At 37.4% G+C, this 27318-nt stretch overlaps 1 protein-coding gene across 1 annotated transcript in view; it reads right to left on the bottom strand.

The window, feature by feature from the left end:
• LOC146465294 (uncharacterized) overlaps positions 1-22545 on the bottom strand; it is a 46232-nt gene extending 23687 nt beyond the window's left edge. Inside the window, exons 1-17 of the mRNA XM_085128492.1 lie at positions 22386-22545; positions 19540-19685; positions 16969-17112; positions 16557-16665; positions 15686-15871; positions 14772-14894; positions 14404-14526; positions 12312-12434; positions 11446-11565; positions 10632-10766; positions 9006-9203; positions 8370-8564; positions 7251-7493; positions 5739-5975; positions 4364-4540; positions 3351-3446; positions 2154-2306 (exon numbers count right to left, since the gene is read on the bottom strand). Of these exons, the coding sequence (XP_084984618.1) occupies positions 2154-2306; positions 3351-3446; positions 4364-4540; positions 5739-5975; positions 7251-7493; positions 8370-8564; positions 9006-9203; positions 10632-10766; positions 11446-11565; positions 12312-12434; positions 14404-14526; positions 14772-14894; positions 15686-15871; positions 16557-16665; positions 16969-17112; positions 19540-19685; positions 22386-22449 (2572 nt within the window). The 5' untranslated portion in view covers positions 22450-22545. The remainder of the gene's footprint in view (positions 1-2153; positions 2307-3350; positions 3447-4363; positions 4541-5738; positions 5976-7250; positions 7494-8369; positions 8565-9005; positions 9204-10631; positions 10767-11445; positions 11566-12311; positions 12435-14403; positions 14527-14771; positions 14895-15685; positions 15872-16556; positions 16666-16968; positions 17113-19539; positions 19686-22385) is intronic.
• Between the last annotated feature and the right edge of the window lie 4773 nt (positions 22546-27318).

Raw genomic sequence — 27318 nt, 5'->3', positions numbered from 1 at the left:
TCCCTTACTCAAAGAAATGACTAGGTCCCCCCTCGGTAGTTTAGACACTTTCCCCTGGTGCGCCCGCTTTTTCAAACTAAAATGGTATTAGTCTCGAAAATCCCACGGAAACATAGGGGACTGTGATCAGTCTAGCTGAGCAAAAGCACGTGAAGAGATTCTAGTGCTGACGTTTCTAGCGCTAGCTCGTCGTAAGAGGATTCCCTTTGAAGAAAGGGCAAACCTCCAAACGTCAGCACAGTAATCAACTAGTTACCTTTAGTTATCAAATCCGTTTACGGGCGGAGGTAATGCATGGCCTTAGACCTCATAGGTGTAATGGAGTGAAAACTTTTCTCGTTCAAACGAACCGTTTTTGGCCAAAAATATTCACGATTTTTCTCCCAGTGTAGGAAATTAGAATGTACAGGCGGTGGGCATAAAATTTTCCTGGGACAGGCACTTCCGCGGTTGCCTGGCGTGAAACTTCTAAAATCTCGGCATATCTTCGGCGTGGAAGGTACACGGACCGGCACTAGCCAAAAATAGTGAGCAACCGGAAATAGCCTTGTCTCCACCCGACAATGAATAGTCACCTCTGTCTGTGTGTTGTCGCGTTATAAATGTGAAAGAAAACAAGGTATGAATCCGATGAATCTTATCTGGGGAAATGTTGAATCACAGAACGCTAGAGTTTTGAATTTTAATTGTAAAATATTGAGCTGTATTACCGAAAGTTAAAGTTCCCGTGTGTAAAGGGATTTGTCTGTAAAATGATATGCAGTTCTATATGTTGACATGATGGGTTAAAATGAATTTGAGTACACATTAATTATTATTAACACGAGAGCAATACGGACAGGTACCGGTGTTTCAGTACAAACCGCTGCGATTCCTTCGTAATTTTCTCGGTATAATAGTGTAGAGGGTTAGGGTTTGGTTACTGTTAGGTTTGATTTAACGTAAAAAGGGCTGTGAAACTTATCAGTTAAAGGCATGTTATCAGTAAAAACTATTTTGTGTTTGAATGCATGCGTGTTTGTGAATATATTATCTCTTATTACTTCCAAGGGGAGCGTATGTAGAAGTTTTGAATGAACATCATTTCTTTCGTAGAAGTGAGCGAGGCAATTCTTCAGGCGGATTTGTAAGCGCCCGAGTTATTCACCTCTCCACTGAATATGTTCGAAAATATTTCGCGACGAAGTAGATATAAATAAACGAGCATTCGGCCGGAACAATGCTTCTAGAGCGAGTTTGTACTCTACTGCATGAGAGACTTTTCTCTCGCAAGCTTTGTATAAAAAAAAAGAAATATTTTGCGGCGTTGTTTTCATTTGCAATGAATTACGCAAGCCTCGGCTGAACTACGTACAGTCTGCGCCAGGTTTTGACAAGCTTGCGTGACTTGCAGACATGAAAGATGGCGAAGGATTTGAAGGTCAGCAAGGGGACGTTGATTGATTCTGTGCGCCTTAATTGCAGCTCGATCAGTTCCGAAGTAGGACGCTTTATTTGTGTAGATTATTTTATTATTCAGACGTTGGAGAAAAGCCATTCGATTAACAAGCATTCCAAGTTCAGTTTTCATCATAACACGACTAAACAATAGACGTTAATGTCGGGGCCTGTTATGGTAGATCGGGGCCTGATATGGTATGTCGGGGCCTGAGATCGTATGTTGGGGCCTGGTATTGGGGGTCTCATATTGTAGGCCACGTTCCAACCCTAGTAGCATGAAAGGACGGACGTTTAGCTGAACGGCGGACCGGATAAAGAAGTTAAAATCACTCTCTTGCTGTATCGGGAAAACTGCATCCTTGCTTTCATTTTTGTTCAGCTCGAAAGTTGGAACTTTAGAATATGAAATATTATTAATTATAAATTTTGGAATTTATCACCTTTTCGCTCATAATTTACAAAGATAACAAGGTATGCGCAACGCTAATTCGAGATAAAGCAATGGTGCACTTTTGCAATGTGCCTCGTAGCTCAAGTGGGTTGAAACAATCTTCTGCATATGCAGACGTTCCGTGGACAACGAATTATTTATCCTGTTAGCAAGAAAAATAATCGCTTCCAAAGGCGGCTTTTATGCGTACTGCGACTTTAGTAATAACAATAGCAATTTATTTTAATGACAATGTTATTTGCAGCAATTCACAATTTCTCACCAGTGCAAACTTTTGACCCTTTTGTAGGGGTGCTGGATTTGGGGGGACATTTAGTGCAATCGGGGCTCGACTCCTGTCGGCTTATGTACCCCACGGGACAGTCTACACAGTCTTTCGAAGCAGAATCGTACTTCATTCCACGAGGACAGTTGACTGAAATTAAAGAAAAATATCATTTTGCTGATTAATGTTTGGGGGAGGGGGGATTTTGATTTACGCTGCTATATATCAAACTGGGTCTTAAACTTAAAAGTGAAAGTGGAAACTGACTTGTTTAATGTCAGCCGAATTTCACATGGGTGCAGTACACACGCTTATGACTATGATTTGTTGACGCTAGATCGAATAAACAAATTGTTTACGACGCTGTGCTCAATTCTGCAATGAGAACCCTCATGTCTAGAACCACGGTTACTCGAGTTTGCACACAGTCCAGATTTTGCATATGTAGTGGTTCAAGTTTATTCTTGGTTTAAATGTTATCTTTTTCCTGTTGTTCTTGGGTATGGAAAGGCATAATAATGAGTTTGAAACAGTTTTACAGTAGAAGATGAAATTTAAACCAAGGATAAAATTGAACCACAACACAAATTTCATGGATACGTGGTGAACACTGACGACAGTGGAACACCGTTAATGCGACCACCTTTGGAGCGTGAAAGTGTGGTCGTATAAACGGGGTGGTCGGATTTACTAGGTTGTAACACTAAGGAAATGAATAGAATTTCAATTCGTTCGGGACAAAAAAAAAGTGCTCGTTATGACGAGGTAGACGTAAGGTGAGGTTCCACTGAACTTCGATGTCATTAAATGTAAATAGATATTCATTAATATTTACTTCATTTTTGACGAAAGATTATTTAAAACTGATTAAAAAATTGTATATAATAAAGACGGTAAATCGTATGCTAAGTCATAAGCATGAAAGCCTTAAATATGTCACGATCGTTGAACTACGAAAAATTGTCAGAGTTCTCAAGGGCGATTTTCTTTATCTCGTTATCATCCCCTTTATAAACAAATAAGTAAAAAAATTAAATGTTAATGCTTCTATTTCCATCGTTTCCGACTTTAACCTTGCCTCATTTATAACAACACCGGGCTCTAACTTCTGTGTTGAATGATGTTGTTCCTAAAGGACGCTGTAAGGAACATTTTTTACCGAAAACGTAATTTGAGGTTGTTATTATCACTCACCACAATATTTTTCCGGATTTTCAAAGTCAGGCACTAATGAAGTTTGGTTAATTTTTCCTTCAGGGCACACTCCAGTGTCGGGCCTAACGACAGCATCTAATGAAACAATAAAAACAAATATAAATGGCAAAATGTGGATCCAAGTTGAACAACGTAACGATGGGTCTTACACGAACGTCCTGCAGAAATGGGTTGGCACTTCCAAAGGGCCACACGATTAAACGAAATGGTAGCACATTCTCCCCTCCCCCTTTCCCACTTGCCGCTCAATTCTCGGTTCTTTAACGAGAAGCTTACGATAGATCACAAATTGGCTATTACGTCCCATCCGACATTGTATGAAATTAGAATGACAACTTTTGCAACTTTAAAAATAAGCAGATGTGAGATAAGTAACTCTCATTAATAATATATTTACGTGTAGGAAGGAATATGAATGCGCTCTATAAATGGAAAACCTACCTGTCAAAACATGGGCTATAAGAAACATGGATTTCGACTAAAAAGTTATATTTATCTCAAATAATTTTTAAATTACTCACACTAAAGAAGTCTCTTATATGTGCTGGTCGTTTCTCCTGTAGAATAGCCCTAAAAACGCGCCGTTGGTTTCAGAACTACTTCGCAAGCATTCGTTCAGTCTTGGTAACCAAGCGTCCTACTCAAATCCCAGGCGCGGGCGCTAAGCGCGAAGTTTGTGGCGTTTGATAATATTTAAAAACAGACAGTCGCCATGAAAAGATTCCGCAATTACTTTTACGAGCAAAAATATAAGCAAAGGAAATCAGGTGTTGTTGGAGAAAGGGTGTGAGGGGAGGGAAGGAAAGGGGCAGTGTGCCTTTATGTTTAAAAAAGCCTCCATTGACTTCGGTGTCATCCTTGTCTTATTGTTGTTCCTACCTAACTAAAGAGAAGTCAGTCAGTTCTACCACATTTTTTTTTAAGTGAGTATAAAGGTCGTATTGTTGTTGTTGTTGTTTTTTGTTTTTTGTTTAAATAAATTTTTAACTCACCAACACAGTCTGGTATCGTCGGCCATGTCAGAGTTTGGGAGGTACAGCTTACGCTAAACGTGTATTGAAACGTTTGATTATTTCCGTCGCATTGAATGGTGCAAAAGATCATTTCTCCGAAGCTGGTGCAACTCAATTTCCCATTATCAGGATCTTCAGGGATGACGCACTTTTTAGCTGTGAATAAAAGGGAAAATTATCACCATAAGCTCTTTTGTTTATTAAGTTAACCTTTCCTTCACGTAGACACCTTCAAGCAAATTCTAACATTTTTCAATTCAACACGCTCAACAAAATCAACTTCAACCATCTTAGGGAAAACTTTTGTAATACCATTAGTTTTATAATTGCAACCGCAGGGTGGGCGTTACCGTGTCCGTCTCTCTCGGCTTTTCACAAAGTTTCAATTTTTCTTACGGGAGTATTGAGTACTTCAGGGAAATAGAAACTCTTTTAGAATTAAGCACACGGAGAGAAGTCTCTTTTCTACCGAGCTATTAAACGAATGACCGTTCATATTAAATGACTGAATGAACCAACTAAGAAATGAGCGAATAAACGGATGAATGATTGAATGTAAAACTCAAATCACGTGTCAGAGAAGTTTTCTTGAGCATCTCAACCAAAATAAGAGTAAATTACAATTGTTACAATTAGAAAATCTATCTATCTATCTATCTATCTATCTATCTATCTATCTATCTATCTATCTATCTATCTATCTATCTATCTATCTATCTATCTATCTATCTATCTATCTATCTGCCATATCTCCATCAAAAATCATGATTCTTGAGAATCGGTCAGCGATAGTGTACAGATAAACAATAAATAAAATAGATACAAAAAAAAAAAAAAAACAGATAGGTAAAAACCATCAATTTAAATGTATTTTACAAATGCCGTGAGGGAAGGGGCATTAACTGCTTCACATGACATTCCGCTCTCTTATCGTTTTAGGAAAATATGAGAATTTGTAGTAATCTGTACGTGCAAACGGGACCTCGAAAGCTTTCTCATTTATATGGTGACTAATACGCCCCAAGGGGGGGGGGGGGGGTTAGATATTTTATGTGGCAATCTCTCTTCTACTTAATACCATTGATTAAAAGTAGAAACGGTATTAAAACAGACAATAACGGCCGTAGTACATATATCAAAGTTTATCAAGATAAACTCCCATCCTTAATTAGTCAGATCTTTTATGCTGTGATTTTGGCTATTAAGCGAGGAAACCATGAATCAGTAGTTCGGACGCTTGGTCAAAGTCATGCAGTTTGTTTGTGATTCTTTGGTGGTTACTTGGTCGCTTAGTTTTTTAGGGAGCTCGTTGAGCCTGGGCTCTAGATACATGCAGTGAAGTAAATAAACTTACCTTTAAGTTGTACGGTAAAAGTACAGCTAACAGAATTTCCTGATTGGTCAAAAGCATCGTATTTTACCGAGATAGACCCCAGCTGAAAATAATCCCCAGATTTCTTTGTCGATGTAACTCTTTCTACTTTGACATTGTCCGTGAATTGTGGTTCGCGCCAAGTCACTTTCGCGCCTGATCCTGATATAACCTGATAAATGTTTTCAGGGCAATAGAGGATGGTTGGCGCCTGCTTGTCTGCAAGAAAATCAATCACTAAGAACACAATTTATATTAAATAAGTAGGTACTAAATAAATTTAGTGTTATCACGCCATACGTATTTTTTAACCATACCTACACCGTGGGTGTGGGATGAATTCTGTCCAAAGTTTATGTTTTTGATGTTACTGTGGCAACCAATTTTTGACGAGCAAGTTCAGTCAGACATTGGAGAAATGTATGAAACTTAACTTTCTTACGGTACATTTCCTTTTTTTATGTCATTACTTTTCGATCAATTTTTTTTTTACTGTCTGAGGTTGTGTCGAAATAAATAAATAAATAAATAAATAAATAAATAAATAAATAAATACAAAACAGCCTCATATCAAGTCATCACTTCCCGTTCCCTTAAGAGAAACATCTTTTTGACGTCGCAATTCTTCTCCAAATCGCATTGTCATAGTGCTCCCCCCTGGTCCCAGAAGACACACACACAAAAATGCTTGATCTGTGGAGGGTTAAGAGAAGTTCGCATGTACATGCACGGTAAGAAAGACGTGGTAATTCCAAGCTCGTTGAGCATGAGTCTCCGACACAATTGAAAGCCTTGTCCCTCCGCACACCGGTTGGATACATAACCAGTCAGCTACAGGCGGGAGACTCATTAGAAGCTAGGCCTTTTAGATAAACAAATCGTCTTTATTGATACACGATAAAATATTAAAGCAAAACAGCTTGCGGGATCGTGTAAACGGCTAATGCTGAAGCTAACTATAAATAAACAATTTACAATTCATTTAAATTATCTGAAAAAAAAAAAAATCAGTTATAAACGTAGTATCAATGTTTAAAATGAACTAAAGAAGCTGATGTTGCCGCGAAATTAAAATCTTTAAATGCACTTAAGGCGCGGAGTTTTCGTCCAATGTCCTTATACTCGATATCTGCTTACGATCCTACTCTAGTGATCATGGCATTCCGTAAAACCGAACCTCTATAGGAGGTCGAGTGTTGCGTGAATCGGGTTAAAACGTGGTATTGCCAGCAAGTCCGATGCTCGGAGAGAAGGTCTACCAACCCTCCTCACTAGAATATCTTTACATAGAGATATGGTTCATGAGGCTATTTAGTCTCGCTTTTGTAGTTGGAATTTCTGGGCCTCCAGAAGACCGATTCCGAATTACTGAAATGGCTGTAGGGATGAATTTACAACAACGGAGGTAATGTTTCCAAAAAATATCCATGACAAAATGCTGTATGTAGAGAAATTAATATGATAGCGCTATAACTGCATCCATGGTGGGCCTACCTTGCACTAATATATTTGTAGTGCAGTTCGCTGTATCCCCTGCTCCATTTTTGGCGACATATGTGAGTACCGTTGAACCGTATGGGAACACCATGTTGTTGCGATGTTTTTCTGGGTACATCTGGACATCCTGAACGTTGGATTGGGGTTGGCCAATCAATGCGGTGGCGTCGTATTCTTTTTCATTTGGCGCAAGATCGACCAAAACATTGGATGGGCATGTGATCCAAGGCTTTGGGTATACTGAGGAGTAGGTAAGTTAGAGTTACTTTAGCTCTCACTATCTCTGAGACACAACTGGTGTTACTGAACACCTGGAAAGGTAGTGAGATTAGAGTTAATTTCCCTGGCACAAGTACTACTTTCTCAACCCTTCAACGAGAGATCGTCCTGACATCTATGGTAAGGTATATTGCAGTTGTTATGTTTACAACTTCAGTGAGCGCCTGAACTTTTCTGCGAACCGTATGGCTTCCTTTTAGTTTATTTTCTTCTGCAGGAGCCACTATTCCACTTACACACGTATCTTCTAGATCGAATTCCGACTCATCAGTGTCCATAAATGATCCACACGTTTCACGTCGTGGACTATTCTTGATATGAATGAAATCCGGGGATACCCCGTTGTTAAAATGCTCATCTGAGTTTAATGTTAGAAAAAATGGTCGAGCATGAACCGGATAAGAGCGCACTTCCTTAGAAGAACTGGATATGTCTTAGCTCTGTTGTACCTGCAAGTGCTCGTCCAATGTTCAATAAATTTAGGCTAGAAGCGCCCACCTTTTGGTGAGTGAACAGTACATGTATTTGTATATTAGGCTTCGCTACCAACCAACCAACTTAGCCTAGCTGGGTGACATTACTATGCAAGAAATAAAAACAAATATCAAAGCCCATGGAGCCTATCCCGTTCTCAATACAGACCAAAATGATACCTTCTAATAGGCCATTTCCGAGTTGCTGTGAACCTTACTATGAAACCCAGGCTAAAAGCAAAACTTTTCATTTGAAAATTAGTTTTGTTTGAATATGGACGAAAACTAATTTTTATAGGAAAAACTTTGCACTTTTCCTCGCTTTCATAATGAGGTCCAAAGCAACTCGGAAATGGTCTACTACCTTTATCGCATGTTGGTATAGACTTGATGTCCCACGTTCCGTTTGCCTGGCAGGTCCTCAATGATTTCCCTGTCAGACTGTATCCGGAGTTGCAGCTGTACTGACAATTCTCACCAAAGAAATAACCACTTACTGCACAGAACGATGGGGTAAGTTGTCCGTTACTAATAGAAGGTAAAGCAGGACAACTTTCTCCTAAAAACAAACAAAACAAATAAGCTAAATTAAAGAAATAAATAAGCAGTTTATTGGGGAAGAACTTGATAAATTAATTTAACCGTTTAATTTGCTTATGATTTATTAAATAAAGTTAAGATTTTAAGTTGGTTGGGGTCTGGAAGCTCACATCCTTTGTTAAGATTATCTTAAGCTCTTTATCCTAAGTTAAAAATTTAAGCGCCATTACCACGATCAGCTTACAAAGAAAAGCGTTTATGTAACTATCAGCACTTTGGACTTTCGACAATCCGTCTTGTCGTAAGATAGGAAGCGACGGTGGTTTGAGGCTATTTATTATAATCCAGGCATTGTGTATTAGGTTTATCCATGCTGACAGGGAGAGCATTTATCTTATTTATAATGCATGTCAAAACGTCTGAAGTACGTTTCGACGGAACAGTCAAAAACTGAACTTACGTTGGCAGCTTATGACTGTTTTGTCCCAGTATCCAGTATTCAGGCAGGTTAAGGTGGGTTGGTTGGGGTCTGGAAGCTTGTATCCTTCGCTACAACTGAAGGTGCAAGTATCATTGACGTTTCTTCCTTCAACAACCACACATTCCCTAGGAGTGACCGAAGTTCCTGTGGCCTCTACCAGTGGTGGACATGAGATCACTAAATGTGAATGAAAACATGACTTCTTTAGGAAATGTCTCTTTCAGACAACAGATAGAGAACGGCATATATTCTGTAACATTCTGGCTTTGGTCTTTCGCTCTAGCTTTTACAAAAAGCCCCGGACAAAAGCATGGCTTTATGAAGGCAAATTGAAATTCTAAACTAAGGCCTAGTTTTCCTTTAATTTTTTTCTTAGGGGAGGAGGGGAGGGGGTAAGGGGGGTGGGGGATGCAAATAAATTACATCATCTTGTCAAGGGGATTGAACCAAGTGGTTTTAAAACAACATCCATGAAACACTTTTTAAGTGTTTTCCTTTTTTTTTTTATCTTATTTTGAATCCACCTGATTAGTGGCATATACGTGCTTTAAGTAAACATAAACAACAAAGGTCGTCGAAAGCAACTGATATGTTTCAGTTAAAGCTTGTATATATTTACACAAATTTAATTAATACTACGGTTCTTAATCACTCGCAGCTACAGTAGCTAGAATTGTACTCGAGCTCAGTCGGCTAAGGTGCCAATTTATTATGATGAACGGAAATTGAGTAGATTGAGAAGTTGAAATTCTAAACTAAGGCCTAGTTTTCCTTTAATTTTTTTTTTTAGGGGAGGAGGGGAGGGGGTAAGGGGGGTGGGGGATGCAAATAAATTACATCATCTTGTCAAGAGGATTGAACCAAGTGGTTTTAAAACAACATCCATGAAACACTTTTTAAGTGTTTTCCTTTTTTTTTTTTTTATCTTATTTTGAATCCACCTGATTAGTGGCATATACGTGCTTTAAGTAAACATCGAAAGCAACTGATATGTTTCAGTTAAAGCTTGTATATATTTACACAAATTTAATTAATACTACGGTTCTTAATCACTCGCAGCTACAGTAGCTAGAATTGTACTCGAGCTCAGTCGGCTAAGGTGCCAATTTATTATGATGAACAGAAATTGAGTAGATTGAGAAGTTTGTAACCCTGAATTCCCAACAGTTATATATGAGAACACGAGCCTCACACAAAGCTGTGAAAAAATGTTGTTCTTATTTTAAAGCTCAACGCAAACAAATTACTAGGCCTTATTGTTTGTCGAATTCAGTCGTCAGTTGAATGCACTTCAACTTTTGAAAGGTAATTAAAAGAATCTTAAAAGATTCACATGTTTATCTGCAGTCCTTTAGAATGTTAAAGGTAACTTCCCATGGGTATTGCCTTAATCATTCTCATTCTTACTCTCAATCTTATCAAATCATTCTTTTTTTTTGTTATTGGTCTATAGTATTATGAATTCGATTGTTTTCTAGGCGTGAATTTCATCCCACGTGCCTGCAATGTGACGTATATAAATTGGTCCTTACTCTTTCTCCGACTAACCATGCATCAATACTATCAAGGAGATATTTTCATAACGACAAAAAATAACATGCTTACGTTCGCAATTGAAATCATCTCCTTGAAGAAATTTGTAGCCGCTCTGGCATTGGCACTCATACCCGCCTTGGAAATTACTGCACTTGGTAGATAATGTGCTGCAGTTGTCTGTTTGAGTTGCGCATTCATCTATGTCTGAAAAACAATTCATCATACATCTTCAACGGTATTTTGTTTTTATAATTTACAGTGCTGATAGCTCTATAAAATGAAGAAGGAAGCAATTGTTCTTAAACTCATTTTAATTTTGTTGCACAATTTATCTTCTTTAATATCCACGTACATTGGGATTCATGCTTATTGGTGTAGCTATTGTTTGCTTGATTTATTCATCTAATCTTTTCGGTGCCGTTTAAAATGGGGTTTGTTAGAATTAAAGATAAAAAAGGTTGAAACCTATTTGCGACGTACATTTTAATGGCCTCCCAATTATACTATACATGTAGCTCTCAATCCCATCTTAAAATCCGCAAGGAACATTAGCATTTCATGGCCCATGTTAGTCCCAACAAGGCGAATAGAGAAACAGTGGCTGATTTCTGTTATTTGAGGTTCTTGAGTAATGAAGAGAAATGAAGTTTATGTATCTACATTTATATAAGACAAAGGATAAAATGTCCATGTTTTCACAAGCATTGAAATCCTTGGTCCCCGACGAGACGAGTTCGATTCCCGTCGGGTAAACAGATATCTTTTTGCCCCATGCTTAAAACGAGATGAACATTTTCTCTTTTCCACCTTATTTTTTAACTTTAAATTTGCAACCTTTTCTTTCTTGGCGATATGAAGTTTTAGTGCCCTCTTTGCTACTTACCCCTACATTTGAATTTCTCATATAACTCAAACCCAGATGAACAAGAACAGTAGTAACTTCCATGTGTGTTGTGGCAGCCACTCTGACAGCCTCCATTGGCCAAGAGACACTCATTTTTATCTGAATGACAAATATATTACGGGGAAACAGAGAAGGAAGCATTTAATCGATTGTATTTATTATTTTCTGTTATACAGATCGTTTTAACACTGATACATGCCGGCCGTGAGGAAGCATGCCACCTACACTGCTTGTTTGTGGGAAGTGCTTTATAAAGGGAACGGCTGCTACTTCCAATTGGTCGTTTGCGCTTCCCCTTAAAATATTGCAAAGTCTGGTTTGGTGCTAGGCTACGAAATATGACGTCAATGGTAGTAATTTGTCAAAAAATAACTGTTTTTCTCCTTCTTCGTGTCAAGTGTTAATAGAAGGGTTTCAACGTATACCAAACTGATACACCTCCTGTATAGAACTTGTTTAACTCGTACAATTTTTGATTAGATTCCTTTGTTGAGTAAAATACAACAATGCCATTTTATATGAGATCAAAGGCTCCATGTAGCGCCAAATTCCGTTATATTAAACGTGTCTGGTACCTAGAGAACATCACAGGCAATCCATTGGAGGTAATAAAACTTTTTTTCAAAACCCAAAAGAGAAAAACCAAAGCAAGAGCTATATAGAATTTAAGAGTTTTCGTATCATTCTCTTTTCAGATTTCTTTAATTTTCTTTTATTTACTGGCAATTATTAAATGCAGCAGCCAAAACGCATAAATTTATAGTACCTTAATACTTTTAGTACCTTGGCAACTGAACGGGAACGGTTTAACTATTCTTCTTTTGTTCTGCGCGTGCTTCACTTACCCTTGCAGTTCTTCTTGGTTTGGTCCAATTCAAATCCTTGAGGACATGTGCATATATAAGTTCCCCGCAGGTTGTGACAGCCATCGCTACATCCCCCATTGTTCAATGCACATTCGTCAATGTCTAAGAAATTAGAAAAGTGTACATATTAGTCAGCAAATGGCCGAGTCAACGACGCACGAATTAACAGATGGATAGACCGGACAGATGCATATGGATGGACTATGGATTAACGGATGGACGGACGGAAGAAAAATTTATTTAACCAAGGTAACTTTGATCAAAAATAACAATATATTGCACTTTCGTTCTTCCCAAAAGCCGTGAACTACAATATTACGAATAAGCTTCTAAAATATATACCAGTTTAGATCAGTATATTAAATATGAATATATTAAATACCTATAAACAAAATAGAAACGATCTTACAAATAGAGTTTTGTACTAAAAGTCGATAGAGAGGTTCAGCGATTTTAATTTGTTCTTAAAAGCTCCCATGGATTTTGCACATTTCATATCGTCTGGTAAAGCATTCTAAATTTTCGCCCCACTGTAAGCAAAGCTGTTCCAGTAGTAGTCTGTTTTAACTGCCGATAAGGCTAGATTCCACTTTGAAGCCCTAAGATTATATGCCGATATCCCGATATTACTCGAAAAGATGCCTTCTAATTAGGCTGGAGTCATAACATTCATAATTTTAAACATTGTGAGAGCTTTTTGATTGTTTCTTATCTCTTGAGATTGGATTCATTTATTGGCATCAGGTAATCGGCACCTGTGATTACTCGTACAGCACGATTTTGTAACTATTGAAGTTTGTCAGTGAGGCGGTCACTGATGTCATCCTATACAATGCTGTAATCAAAGCATGCTTTAATAATTGACTGATAAACAGTTATTAAGTTGGAAGTAGCAACAAAAGGCTTAATCATTTTTAAGACTCCTAAACCAGATGATGCTTTTTTAGAGACACTAGTAGCGCGAGAGTCCCACGTCAGAATCTCATCAATTTCTACAGCTAGACATTTGCTACTGCCTACTCTTTTAGTGAGATCCCGTTTATGGAGAGATTAAGTCCTTGTGTAAGAGTCGCTGTTCTTTGCCTTGACCCTACCATCTTGTATTCTGTCTTTAAGACATTCAAAATAAGCCTACTTTGCTATCAGCCAATTTTGGAGATATTGTAAATCGATATTCAAATCATGTTGCAGCTTAGGGATGCTGCAAGCAGCTAGTGAAAGTCAAATTAGTATCATCTGCGCACATTCTTGTGGTAGCATAATCAGCTGTATTGGTAAGATCATTTATGTATACACTCTTTTTTATATATATAACACCCTTTTCTATAAGAACGTTGGGGCTGAAAATCACCCAGATGTGAGAGCATGGTAAGAACGTACCGCGGCATCCAGGGTAAAAAAAAATAAATAAATAAGATCATCCACTTTCGTTTCAGCCTCAGCCGGAAAATTAGACGTTCTTATATAAAAAAAAAGAGTGCATTAAAAACAGAAGTGGCCCAAGTATCGATCCCTGGGAAACTCCGCACTTTAGAATGGCTTTCTCAGAGAGTACTCCGTGTATATATAAAATCTGAAATCTGATAAATATTAAAGCAAGATTTAAATCATTCTAAGGCATGGCCACGAACTTCAGTATACTCGTATAGTTAGTAAAAGCTGGTGGTGGTGGTGTCAAAGGCTTTCTTTATATCTGAAACTACAACTCCACTAATCAGTCCCCTACCTATATTAAAATACCACTGATTTGTAAGATCAAGAAGGGCGGTTACTGTTGAGTGGAGATATCTAAAGCCCGATTGGCGAGGATCAAATATATTATTTGATGCCAAATATATATATTATTTATATATAATATATCTTTCAAGATGATTGGATGGATGGATGGATGGATGGATGGATGGATGGATGGATGGATGGATGGATGGATGGATGGATGGATGGATGGATGGATGGATGGATGGATGGATGGATGGATGGATGGATGTATGAATGGATGGATAGATGGATAAATGGATGGATACACGGCTTGGCGGAGGTATGGTAGAACTTCGGAAAGAAGGGGTCTTACCGTTACACGTGTGGTTGTCCGATGAAAGCTGGAAACCGTCTTGGCATGAGCAGTGATAGCTTCCAAAAGTATTGATGCAACGTTGATTGCAACCTCCATTATTATTATTGCATTCGTTTACATCTGCGAGGATAAATTTTACACGATGAGAACTAGTTATGAAATACATTTTTTTTTTCAGTTTTCACAAAGTTTAAGGCTACATTCGTTTGAGTTTATGAAGACAGGAAACACCCGCATTTGGAAAAATCTCGTCGTTGATTCCTGTTCCCACTGTTAGTAATCAATAAACGCTCTATAACTGTACAGTGAACACTGACTGACACCATTAGCAATTTTTTCTTGATTGCGTTGGCTCCCAAACTTACCGTCACATTTGTGTTTGTCGCTGTTCAGCGCAAATCCAATGCCACACTTGCACTGATAGCTCCCCTTGGTATTATTACAAATCTGGTCGCAGTTACCGTTGTTGGTGGCACACTCGTTCACATCTGTTGAAAGAAGACAAAAGCGCGACAAATTATCATCGCTATTCTGCAATTTTATGAGATCGAGGAATCCGCTGTGACTTTACAGTGTCAGAATTGGTTTTGTTAGTTACGCTCCAGGGCCCGGTTGTATAAAGCATCAAAAGATAAGGTGGTTTATTCAGGCTAGTGAAAAATACAAGGAGGAGCAAAAGTCTTCTGGACAGGATTATCAGTTGGAACGGAAAGATTATTAGTTTTTAATAATAGTAATAATAATAATAATAATAATAATAATAATAATAATAATAATAATAATAATAATAATAACAATAATAATAATGATGATGATGATGATGATGATGATGATGATAATAATAATAATAATAATAATAATAATATTTTAAATACAAGAGAGATCCTCGCAGTTATTTACACAGCTGCGAAAAGAAATCGAATGGTCAGTTGCTTGTTAAAGCATTTAACAAGAAAAATTAAAAGTAACGTTATTCGACGTTTCGCTGTATCCAACATCATTACCAAGAATGGAGAGAATGTTTAATGCTAGAGTTGCTAAAAGAAAGCCTGAAAAAAATCAGGTTTGAACGGGATTTGAACCCATGACCTCTGCGATGCCAGTGCAATGCTCTACCAAGCCAACTGGGAGCTGGTCATATGGTGAGTTCGCAATATACCCGTATATACGGCTTAAGTTTCGTAAATAACTGCGAGGGTCTCTTTTCTATCTAATTTCTTTCACCTGTACTTCGGACATATGTTTCATATATTCATATTCAATGATATTTGAAGCTAACCTGCACAGTTTTTCTTGTCATCCAGCAGCTTGTATCCAGGAATGCACGTGCATTCCACCCATTTCTTGCACAGGAAGTCAATGTGACAGTCGAGGAAACATTTACCAAGGAAACAGTACTTGGAATGCTGAATACAGTTCTGCGAACAGCCACCATTCTCGTCGCTACACAATTTTGGACTCCTGGCTATAGAAGTAAGATAACGAAGGCGTGATAACTGAAGAAAAGCGAATTTGGTTACTTGATTCTAATCTCAAGCGCAGGACTGCTCACTCCTTCTGGGGATACTGCATGGTACATCGTAAGTATTTAACAATCATTTAACAATCATTTTGTTGGGTCAACTGGTACATCGAATTAATCCTATCCTGACCAGCCTTCTTTTTTTTTTAAATTTCTTTTGGGTCCAAAAAACCGCGCCCACTGGAACACTGAAATGGGAAACCAGAGATTTCTGGGCGTCATTATTTTTGTTTTGTTTGTTTTTTTGTTTTTTTGTTTTTAATGGTATTATCATTCACTGTTGTTGTAGTTCTTGCTGTTGTTTTCGCGCTTAGCTCCAATGAAATCTTAGGAAATGTAGCAAAATAATATATCACATAATTTCGTACAAATGATTTGTTATTTGTCTCCAATACCTCACCCCTTATTTGACAGTGAAAATATAGTTAAGTTTTAAAAATATGGAAAGCAATGTATGTATTTCCCTCCGAGTCTGGGATATTGTCCCTATTTCAAATGTGAGACTGTCGCAAAGTTAGTGTTTTTCCACAACAGCGCGTGGAAAAAAAAAAAACTGGAACCAAAACTAAAAAGGTTTATGGACATTGTAAGAACTAGCTTACTAACTAAATATTAAATAAGTAAATACCTTTGCAACCATAAAGTTCAATCCTCATACAAGGAAAGTCAACAAATTCCAGCGGAACGATACGTATGTATCTTGTCCTGATTTTTAAGCTAGCAACAGGCTGCGAGACCTGATTGAAAAAAAAAAAGTTTTTTTCTCATTTTATCATTAATCGGTTATTCAAAAGCACGAAACAAGTATTATCATATTATTAATCAGGGTGATATCCTTGCAATTCATTCCTGTAACTAAATACGTTACTTCAAACATTTGAAGATGATGTTTACATTTGACCCACACTGACACAATCTTAACTTTTCATTTTGACAATGTGAAGGGACCTGGAAACTCATTAACGGTGAACAATATATACGATCTTACGGTTACAGCTGTATGCTTGGCAGGGTGCAAGGACATGCTTTTTTTTACTTACCGGTTCAAAATCCTCGTATGTAGCGCCATCCGCACTGACTCTGATCAGGTACTTTGTCACACTTCGGGCAGTTTGATTGACAGGAGGACTTCCTTCACCAGCGATTTTGATTTTCTTTATTAATTTGACATTGCGGAACTCAAGCTAGATCGATTTAAGAGATCAGTCAGTCAATCAATCACTCAACCAATCAATAAATCAATTAACCAATCAATCAATCAATCAATCAATCAATCAATCAATCAATCAATCAGTCAATCAGTCAATCAAACAAACAATCAGAAAATCAGTCTGGACTCCGCTAACAACCAAAGAAACCACCGGGTACCCACACAAACTGTGTGACCGTTTGTATTTTGAATTTATAGAGGAAATGTATGGGAATGTCCATAATCCTCGTATTATCGTACTAGATTGCGATAAATATTCTCACTTAACCTCAAAATAAACGTATTTTAACCTTAAATGTTGTGTGTTGTTGTTTTTGAGGTTGAAGACGGCGATTTTAGCGATTTGAAGGGTTCGGCGTTGGACGTTCACTCCAGTGTAATAGTAGAGAGACAAGGGAGGAAACCTCCCAGTCGGACCGGTCCAGCGCCGAGCCGAAATTCACGAAAAAATCATCATCGCACGCAAACCACGCACCAGGTAAGTTGTAAATCCCAGCTTTCATCTCGTACCATTTGATATGAAATCCGTCCAAAATGTTTATTGGAAGACCTAAAATGAAAACGGCAAATTCAGCATGGATTATCCAAGCTCGTTGGATGCGTAGCTAGACTTTCGTGTGCCGACTAAAAACTGTCACGCTGTTTGCTCCTCGTTGATCGGATGATTTCAAAGGGCATTGATTTCAAACAGCATGTCTGTTTGCTGTTTGCTCCTCGCTGATTGGATGATTTCAAAGGGCATTGAATTTCAAAGCGTGACAGTTCCCAGTCGGCACACGAAAGTCCAGCTATGCATCCATCGAGCTTGGATTGCTGAATTTTTCGTTTTAATTTAAGGTCTTCCTGTAACAGTTTTGGACGGATTTCATATCAAATGGTACGAGATGAAAGCTGGTATTTTTAACTTACCTGGTGCGTGGTTTGGAATCCGTGCAATGATGATTTGTTCGTGAATTTCGGCTCGGCGCTGGACTGGTCCGAGCGGGAGTTTTCCTCCCTTTTCTCACTACTATTACACGCGAGTGAACGTCTAACGCCGAACCCTTCAACTGCTTCAAATCGCTAAAATCGCCGTCTTCAACCTCTAGAACGACAACACACAACATCTAAGGTTAAAATACGTTTATTTTGATGTTAAATAAGAATATTTATCGCAATCTAGTAAGATAATACGACGATTTTCGACATTCTCTGAAGAAACGAGAATCGATTCATCCAATCAATGAATAAATCAATCAAAGGTCATTCAATTGATCAAAGATTCATCCAATCAACCCAACAATCAACTAATCACGTACAAACAACTACAAATTGACGACATATTGTGCCGATTGCCCCTTTTGTCTGTGCACCCCACTAAAGATTCCCAACAATCAAATAAAAATGTCAAGATTCAAATACTTCGTATTAATGTTATAGCCTTTCTTTGGGGACTGCGTACTTTGACGAATCAGAAAGCAGAAAGTCTCTTCCCTTACAGTTAGCTAGTTTACTGGCGTCAAATTGTCATATACACTGTATATTTTTCTTTAAAACAATTGAGCAATAGTGCACAACCAAACCATCTTGCTCAGTTCGTTATTCTCTACTAGTAAACAATCAATTAAGGAGCAAAGCTCGTTACGATATGGCCCCTCTTAACTTACTTGCCTGCAGTAGTAGGTAACAATTACTTAATCACAATTTTATCATTTTATGCAGGTCTGACTTTAAATATATAGAAATGTTGTACTGGTGGGTTGAATTCTTCTTTGTATAACGCCTTAGGGGGTGTTTACATGTGAAAACTCGCTCCGGTGCGAGTTTGATACCGGTATGACATTGTGATTTCGTATCGTGTTTACATGAATGGGCACTTTATTTCGACCGACGTGATTGTGACGCCTAGGTGACGCCATATTGGATTGGATATCGAAGACTGCGCATGCTCTTTCCGTTCTAGACTCCCAGGAGAGTGGTTTCATGCCGGAGCGAACAGCCGTACCGCGTTTACATGACGTCGGGATGAGTATTCGTACCGGAATGAAAATCTCGCCCCGGTACAGTTACTGGGGTGAACTCGCACCGGTTAATGACTCGCTCCGGTACAAGATTTTGTGCTGGTATCGTGTAAACGAATACAGAGCCACAAGAGGGAACTGGAGTGAACTCATACCGGAATGAAAGTCGCGCCGGTATCATGTAAACACCTCCTTAGACTAAATTCTTTTGTTTCAATGAAAGAAACCAAAGAGAAGCAAAACGTAAACAAATCGCTATTTGTAAGATACTAGAATATTTAGCTCTGAAAAATACTGCATTACCAGGATGGAACTTTTCAGTTTGATATTTTGTGTTTTTTAACTGCTCGGATCCAAAAGCCGAAAGCATATCATAAACAATGTACAAGATTACCGATTACCTGTAAGTACTCATCGTTAGTGAAGTTCTGCCTCGGGCACCATGCTGTTGGAGACGACAAAGACGCATGCGAAGCAGAGTATTTTGGGGAAAGCTCCGAAGACGAAGTCACCGTGCTTCTGGAAAAATATGCAGTGTTTTTGCAATCTAAGACAAATAAACAGAAGTCATTGAACGGACGGATGTATAATTTACGAGAAGTATCTCAGTATAGCACAGTAACGTGCCATTACAATGCAATATTTAATAATTATTGGCCTCAAGCTCAGTAAATATTGGTGAATCGTCTCGTGGAATATTCAGTAATATTTACTGAGTCTGAGGCGAATAATTGTTTTGTATATTACTCAGGTTAGAGAAAAACAAGAACCGTCCGTGTTTGTTTGTTTCAAAATGTCACGCGTCAAATGAATGAACAGAGATGCGCAGTCTGCGTCATCACATGCTCAATTGAAATCAAATTATCGATAAACTGGGCATGCATCAAGCAGAATGTCAGTATTCTTCAACTGCCGCTTGATTGAGACGAAGAATTGACTTCTGTGAATGAATATTGCTTTTCTCCGACCGGTTTACCAAATTAGGATGGAGAAGAACCAGGCTGTTTGGTGTAAAAATCGAAGATAACAAGTGTTAGCGATAGCACTTTATCGCACAATAATATTTCTTATTGATGGCCTCGCCGGTTAACAGATTTTTATAAATTGCAATCGGAGATAAGCTGCTTCAGGTAGGTATTGTCTTCACTAAACAAATACGTTTTTGCGCAGATGAAATTGTTTTTGTTGTGAGACGGTGACTTTAGATGGTTGTCGAGAGCCGCTCGAACCGACAACAAACTAGTTTTCAGATTATAAAACTTGCGTCTTTTCGCCTCACTGAGATGTAAAACTTAGAGTGACATTTATTCATCTCTTCTACTTCCATGCTTTCAAATTCTATCTTAAATTCGTTTTTTTTTTTTTTTGGTGAAATCATTCTGTTAACTAAAAAAAATCTTGTGCGAATTTAATTGCTGTTTTCATTTTAAGCCATTGACATTTCCACTGCAATTTACAAGGTTTTTTTATTGCAATCAGCTCAATTTACAAATCGCTAAGCGGCCATTTCGAAAATTAGTGCTCCCGCTATAATCACCTCGTCCGAGGTGATTATATCAGAATATGACGCAATCCTCGACCAATCAGATCAACAGAATCTCTATAATCCCCTGAGTAATTATACTAGAATACGATACAACGTTTTATTTATTGAGGGAAATAAATGAATACAGTCGATTACTTGATAACACAAAATAACTGAAATATGTACGGAAGTATATGTGACTACTAAGGACGAAATACATAAATGCGTACTTCAGTAAAGTAAATTAAATTAAAAGTAAAGTAAAACTTTATTGAATCTCCCAGTCAGGGTTTTTCAGACCCAACGTACATAAGCATATAAATAATTCATAAGGTTAAAATATCGAATAAAATATCTAAGCGTTAAAATTATCTATTTAGATAAGATAAAATTGCTTGTTAATATTTAGTTATATCAGAAAGAAAAATTAGGCGAAGCCATTAATAACAATTTAACCTAGAAATTCACTATAAAGCGTATTAATGAGGCTGCATCATCAAGATGAAGAAGTCGGCATTTACAAGTCCTTTTTTCTCTGTAATAACTAAGATCCATTTAGTTGATATTCTTGGCTAAATCAATGGTGCATGCAATATGTTCTTTGGCGTAGTAGGCTGGGTGTTACGTTAATTGCGTAGCACATGTAACGTTTTTTTTTTATTTTTAATTTTATTTTATTTCATTATTATTATTATTATTATTATTATTTTATTTTAATTTTTTTAGAGCTTCTTTACTTGCAATGACGTTAAGGTACTTTTAATCATGAGTGATAAAACAAATGCGCTTTCCTTTAACAAATGCACTTATAATAACAATATTTAACTTTTTCCCCGTAATATAGTGCTAGTAGACAAAAACTAAAGTAGCAATGGCGTTAACGAAATAAAGTACTTAACAGGTTATCCAAAAAAAAACAGGTACTCCGTTTACACAAGCGAGTTCATTCCATTATCGCGGGTTCTTTTTCGCCTCTTTGTACAACGCACTAAATAATTTTAGACCATGTGATAAAATTCACGAAGGGTCCGGAACATGTTACAATTCGAGGACAGATAGTTGAAGTACATATGCCCAAAAAGTTACATCTTTCTTTCTCCGTACGAGTTCATTAGGGGTTAAACATTTAAATTAACCTCCCCATAAACAACACAATTTATGTTAGAATTGAAAGAAAACAATAGTTAAGATAAGTATATGATGAAACCCAGGACTTTTGAAATCAAGACTGTACATAATACTGTAGTGCTTCTCATCTTCTAAGCATTTTAATTGGGCACACTTCGATTTTCATTTCGCAGACAGGTGGATGCATGTAAATTAACTTTTTCTTTAATACCTTTGGGTATTATCCGTTTATTTAAGTACAAATGAGCATTGCCTGTATTGGTAAGCAGTGAACTAAAGAAATGAACCGAATAAAATTTGCCCTGCTACGTATAAATTGAAACTAACCTATGGGGTTCTGTTGTTGATAAGTTATACTAACTGCCTTTCTAAAACTTCTAGCCTGATGAAAATCAGTTCATTAGGCATTTTCCTTCATCAATTTAGCATCTTGCCTTTCCATGGTTATAAATTACAAGATTTGTTTTTGTTGCTGTAAGATCACAGTGAGAATGTCCACGAGACGGCAATGCGAAGGACGATTATCGCACTTTCCGTTAGTATATTTCAATATCACTAAAAACCACCGCAGTACAAGCTAAAACGAATGCTTACCTGTTTCAGCGAAATGAGCAACAAGAATAGCTATCCACAAATGAAAATTCGATAACGCCCCCATTTTGTTAGTGCTTTAGAAGCGCTTTTCTATTTTACCGAGTGACGGAGATGATGAAGGCGTTGTTCAAAACATGAATAAGACTCATATAAAGGAGACGATTAAGAAATTACAGCATAATATTTCTTAATTTAGGCAAACAGGTGCTCAAACAACAAAAATGCATTTTCATATTCAATGGCTATCAGTTATATTTTCCATGAGTCCGTGTTTTGATCAATTCCGGGTGAAAATGAAAAATTCATTAACGTAACAGATTATAAAGCAAATTGAAGGTAAAGCAACCTGATACTGTTTACTATACAAGTAGCGAAAATGTTTTACTGCTGTCATTCTTGAATTGTTTCGAGAATAATATTTCTTTTGGTGTTTACTTCTTAATTATTAAAATATTCCCACAGTTCAACAAGCTAATTGCTTTTTTCATGATTATCTTGTCAAATAAAACATTCTATTCTCTATTTTAGGATACGAAAACGAAATTTACAAATGCTGAAGATCGCTAGCTCCAAATCCACAGGATTCAGTATTAATACCTGCGGCACTCAGCCGAAAGGAGAATGTTAAAGATAATCGACTAATCCCTGGACGTTTTATGATGATGGCCTGGCAGCGATGTTAATGTTACTCACAAAAGGAGAAAACAGAAAAGTATTTTTCTCATGATTACTCTTATGATGTGGATTACTGGTTGGTTCAGTTTAGAAAAAAAAAGTCGAAATCCGAGTTCTCCTAACAGAAGTTAATCTTCCGATTACTAGTTAGTTTCATTTACTGAATAATGCATCACTCTCGTTAATTTACCAGGCTCAAAATATACCATCACATTTATTCCATGAACATCATGTTTACTTAGAAATTCGTTTTAAATGTACCTCATTTTCTTTACCTTAATTATTTTTTTCACATTTGTGAGCAAAAACGATCGTTAACGCTAGTCTCTTTTTCATAAAGAACGTCGGGTTTTGTTTGTTTGTACAATCGTTATTTGTACGGTGTCAGGTAGTTATCGATATCGACGAGAGCCAATCAGTCGTTATTCGTGAAAGTTAAACATGGTACTTATTCGATTCTTCCCAGCGACTTGCCGGAATCGTATTGCATGCGTGACTGGAATATTGCCAATAAATCCGGCCTCGCAAACGAAACTTACAGGCCACGGTTGTTCAAAGAGCGGATAACTTGTCGAACGGATAAAAAAAATTATCCACTTATCAGGTTGTTGGAAGGTTGAATAGTACTATCCAGCCGCTGGGCCGTATAACGTTTTATCCACTGGATAAAACTGTTGAAAACAGACATGGCTGCTCAAACAATCAACGATTTAGTTGAGAAATTAATTTAAACAAAGTACTTGGAAAATTTCAAACAACAATTGCTCCATTTTAATTTGTTTCTCGCATTTTGTTTTCTAGGAGAAACACGCGTTGTATGTTTTTGTTTTAGCATTGGCATGGTCTTGTAATGTCTAGGAAAAGCGTTTTAGAGAACTGCGACGATTAGGATCTCATTCTTTCCTTCAAAGGTATAATGGATGAAATTAAGCATTATTATTATTTATCGATGTCTTGACAAACTCGCTCAACACATCAGCTAGCGCTGCTTAAAAGTTCAAAGAATATTATTTACTACAGAGGAAAGGAGGGAAATTAAACTAAAACTAGAAGCTCTCCTTTTCAGCCTTTTGTCACCGAATTTTAAATGCTCGTAGTTTAACGCCACATCAAATGGTTTACTTCCAAAGGGCATGCGGACCGCCTAAAGATTACTTTATCCGTGGCTTATATGATAAATTGCATGTTATTTTTATCATCTTCTTAGCCGTTTATCAACTAAAATTTGTATCGTATTAAGAGCAATAAAATGGCTAAATCTTTGAGCAAGTCGTTGCATGTGTTATTTTTCAAAACATCTTTATTTTAAGTGCAAGAAAAGCCGACCTTTTGAGGTGTTATTTCGAACATATCGATCGGCTCTTCACAGACAGAGAAAAGGAAAGAAAAACTAAAGTTGCGTGACATTCATTCATTTTAAAACGAATGGTCAATTCCTCTTGGCAAGCATAGTCTGAAATCTACACAAGCGGACCCTAGAGAAGAAAAACAAATTAACTACACAAATTATAAGCTCAATCGTTGTGGTTCTTCATTCGCTAACGGCAGTACTAATAAGGGCGTTCAACGTTTTATTTTCTCAAAGTCATTAAAATCGGCGTTAGGCAACACGGCATATGTTGTTACGGGACATTTTTCAGTAAAATAGATTTCACTCAGTTTTGGAAATATCGGTGCCTTTGTAGCCGTCAAGTAAAACACATAGGTGTTGAACACCTGCTGTGCTTTCGAATAAGAAATGAGCTTCAGTTTGTAAAGGCGCGAAAAGTAATTTCTTTAGAATTTCCTCCATTTGCTAAGCTTACGCAAGTAAAATTGAGTTGTCGAAATACTATTGGTTACGGGTCTTATATGAAAAATGTTCTTCAGTAAAAGCTTTTGAGTTCTGCCGGTAAGAGAATGGCGGAGTCAAGATCTACAATAAACGCTATGTTCCTGTGAAGAAGATCTGGTCCACTTAATGTAAAAGATCCCGGTAGGTAGCAGGGCACCTCTCGCTTAGCCACAGAGCTAAATAGCCCCAAAAGTCCCTGCTACAATGTCTGACACTTTTTGAGTGTCGAAGTACCCACGGTAATTTAACTTATTGTTTAAAAACAAGGAGGCTGTGTTCCTTGTCAGAATTGAGTGAACATCGGAGAAATCAGAAATTTCAAATTGGACAAATTGAGTCTGGCATCACTAAGAATTGGAACGATTGGGCTGAGCTTTACATTGATGAGTTCTGGATCTGGAAAGAATTGAAGCCTGAAAGTCAAAAAAACCTTCCGGGGCTCATGCTCCAAAAAACGAAATCGACTTAAATTGAAAAAAAAAAAAAAAACTTCCGCATGTTGAGTATTGAAATCCGCGAATTGATAACGACAGCCGTCAGATATCCAAATGAATGAAATGAAGAAATAATCGTCTCGTCGACCATCATATATATATATAGACGTGCACTATAATTTGCGGAAGTGGTGTGATGACGAACTATTACTACAATAATTTCGATTAGCTAGCTTTGGGGCGATCTAGCAGCTTTCATAAGGTCTCTCGTGATTGGCTTGTTAACCCTTCCAGAACACAATAGAAGAAACAACAGAACAATACCCCCAACCCTAAAAAACAATAGCAGTTACTGCAAAATTAAAACAATTTCAAGCTTTCTCGAGCTGCTACACTATTTAAGTCATGACTCGTTCAGTTTTTTTAACGATAGCAATTCTATCATTAGCTTGATAGAGAATACATGGTTTGATGACTTTGTGAGTACTGCAAATCAGTAATGAATGCTAATGCGCGCAGTGGAGAGCAGGAATCGCGCAGTGGTGAGAGCAATCGCCTCCCTTCTAATGTGCCTTGTGGATTGAAATGGTTGTTCGTTCTCGTCCCTGCTCTTGGTGCCTCCAAGTTTTCCTTCCTCTGACTAAAATTAACATTTTCAGATTCCAATGTTATCAGGAAACAGTGGATGAATAGCCCCCTTAGATTTGCCACTGAACTTCCCATTATTCTTTATGTTTTGACACTATATTATACCTGTGATATAGGACTACGTTACATGAAAGTTCCGTTTAAGTTTTTTTCATTAATTAAATTTCAGATTATTTACTGGTTAATGATTTTACTGACAGTAATAACACCTTCGCTACGGAAGCTAAAACATACCTGATATTTCCTTTCGTAATCTTTTAAGTATACGTAGAGTTCAACCTGTTCTTAACGGTTACATTTCTGAAAATTTCAACAATTAAATTAAATTTAATGCTGAACATAACATTTCTGACAAATACGGTTCCAAGCTTTGCAGGGACCGCAGTTGAGATAAACGAATACTCATCGAAAGGTCAATAAAACACCAAGATCTTAACCCTATCTGCATCGAGCATCCCTTGTCCTTCCATAACTCTGAGAGTATTCAAGCTATGACAATAACAAGATGTTTCCTTTGAAGTCCGCAGAGGTGTGATGACGTCTTATGGAAATAATAATAATAATAATAATAATAATAATAATAATAATAATCGAATATTTATCCAGGATAACCCCTCAGTATAGAATACTGTTATCAACGGGGTCCTGTTGACTAAGAATTAAAAACTTACAAATAAGAATAATTAAGAACTGATATGTAAAAGCAAAACATGCCCTAATTTAGAACTACAGTAAAAATTTACAGATAAAAATCGTCCAAGGCTTTCCTGAATAAAAATCTAGAATTAATGCTTCTCAGGCTTAAAGGTAAAGAATTAAATGTCGAGGCACCTAAAAAAATAAAAACTACGGCGTGCAAAATCCAGTTTGACCTTGGGAAGTTTTGCTGCTTTCCCATTGTTTCTAGTATTTAAAGCGTCGCATACAGTTCCATTAAGGCAGTCAAATACCAGACAGCATGCCTTCTTTTGTAAAAAGTTGTCAGTTGTTAAAAACCGAAGATCACAGTTCTGCGGACTGCATTTCGGGGAAATGATTTCGAGACTTCGTTTCTCAATGGAGCGGATCATGCGTTTACGGGATTCCGACCAACCAAGACTATTATAGCTGCAATACGTAAATATTGGCATAACCATCGACTGGTAAATTCGTTGGGCACTAAAAGTATCAATGTTAGGGCGGATGCGCCGTAAAAGGTTCACTCTTCCTGCTGCCTTCTTGCAAATTTTGTGAAAATGCGTTTCGAAATTAAGTGTCGGGTCCAGATGCACGCCGAGGTACTTATAGCATGTAGTGGTGTTGATGGAAGAACCATTGACCGAGAGGTTGACTTGACGGTCAT

Source organism: Pavona decussata, unplaced genomic scaffold (assembly GCF_977016875.1).
Source record: "Pavona decussata unplaced genomic scaffold, jaPavDecu1.1 SCAFFOLD_156, whole genome shotgun sequence".
Taxonomy (NCBI): domain Eukaryota; kingdom Metazoa; phylum Cnidaria; class Anthozoa; order Scleractinia; family Agariciidae; genus Pavona; species Pavona decussata.
The sequence above is the reverse complement of the archived record's forward strand: the minus strand, read 5'-3'. Positions and strand labels throughout refer to the sequence as shown.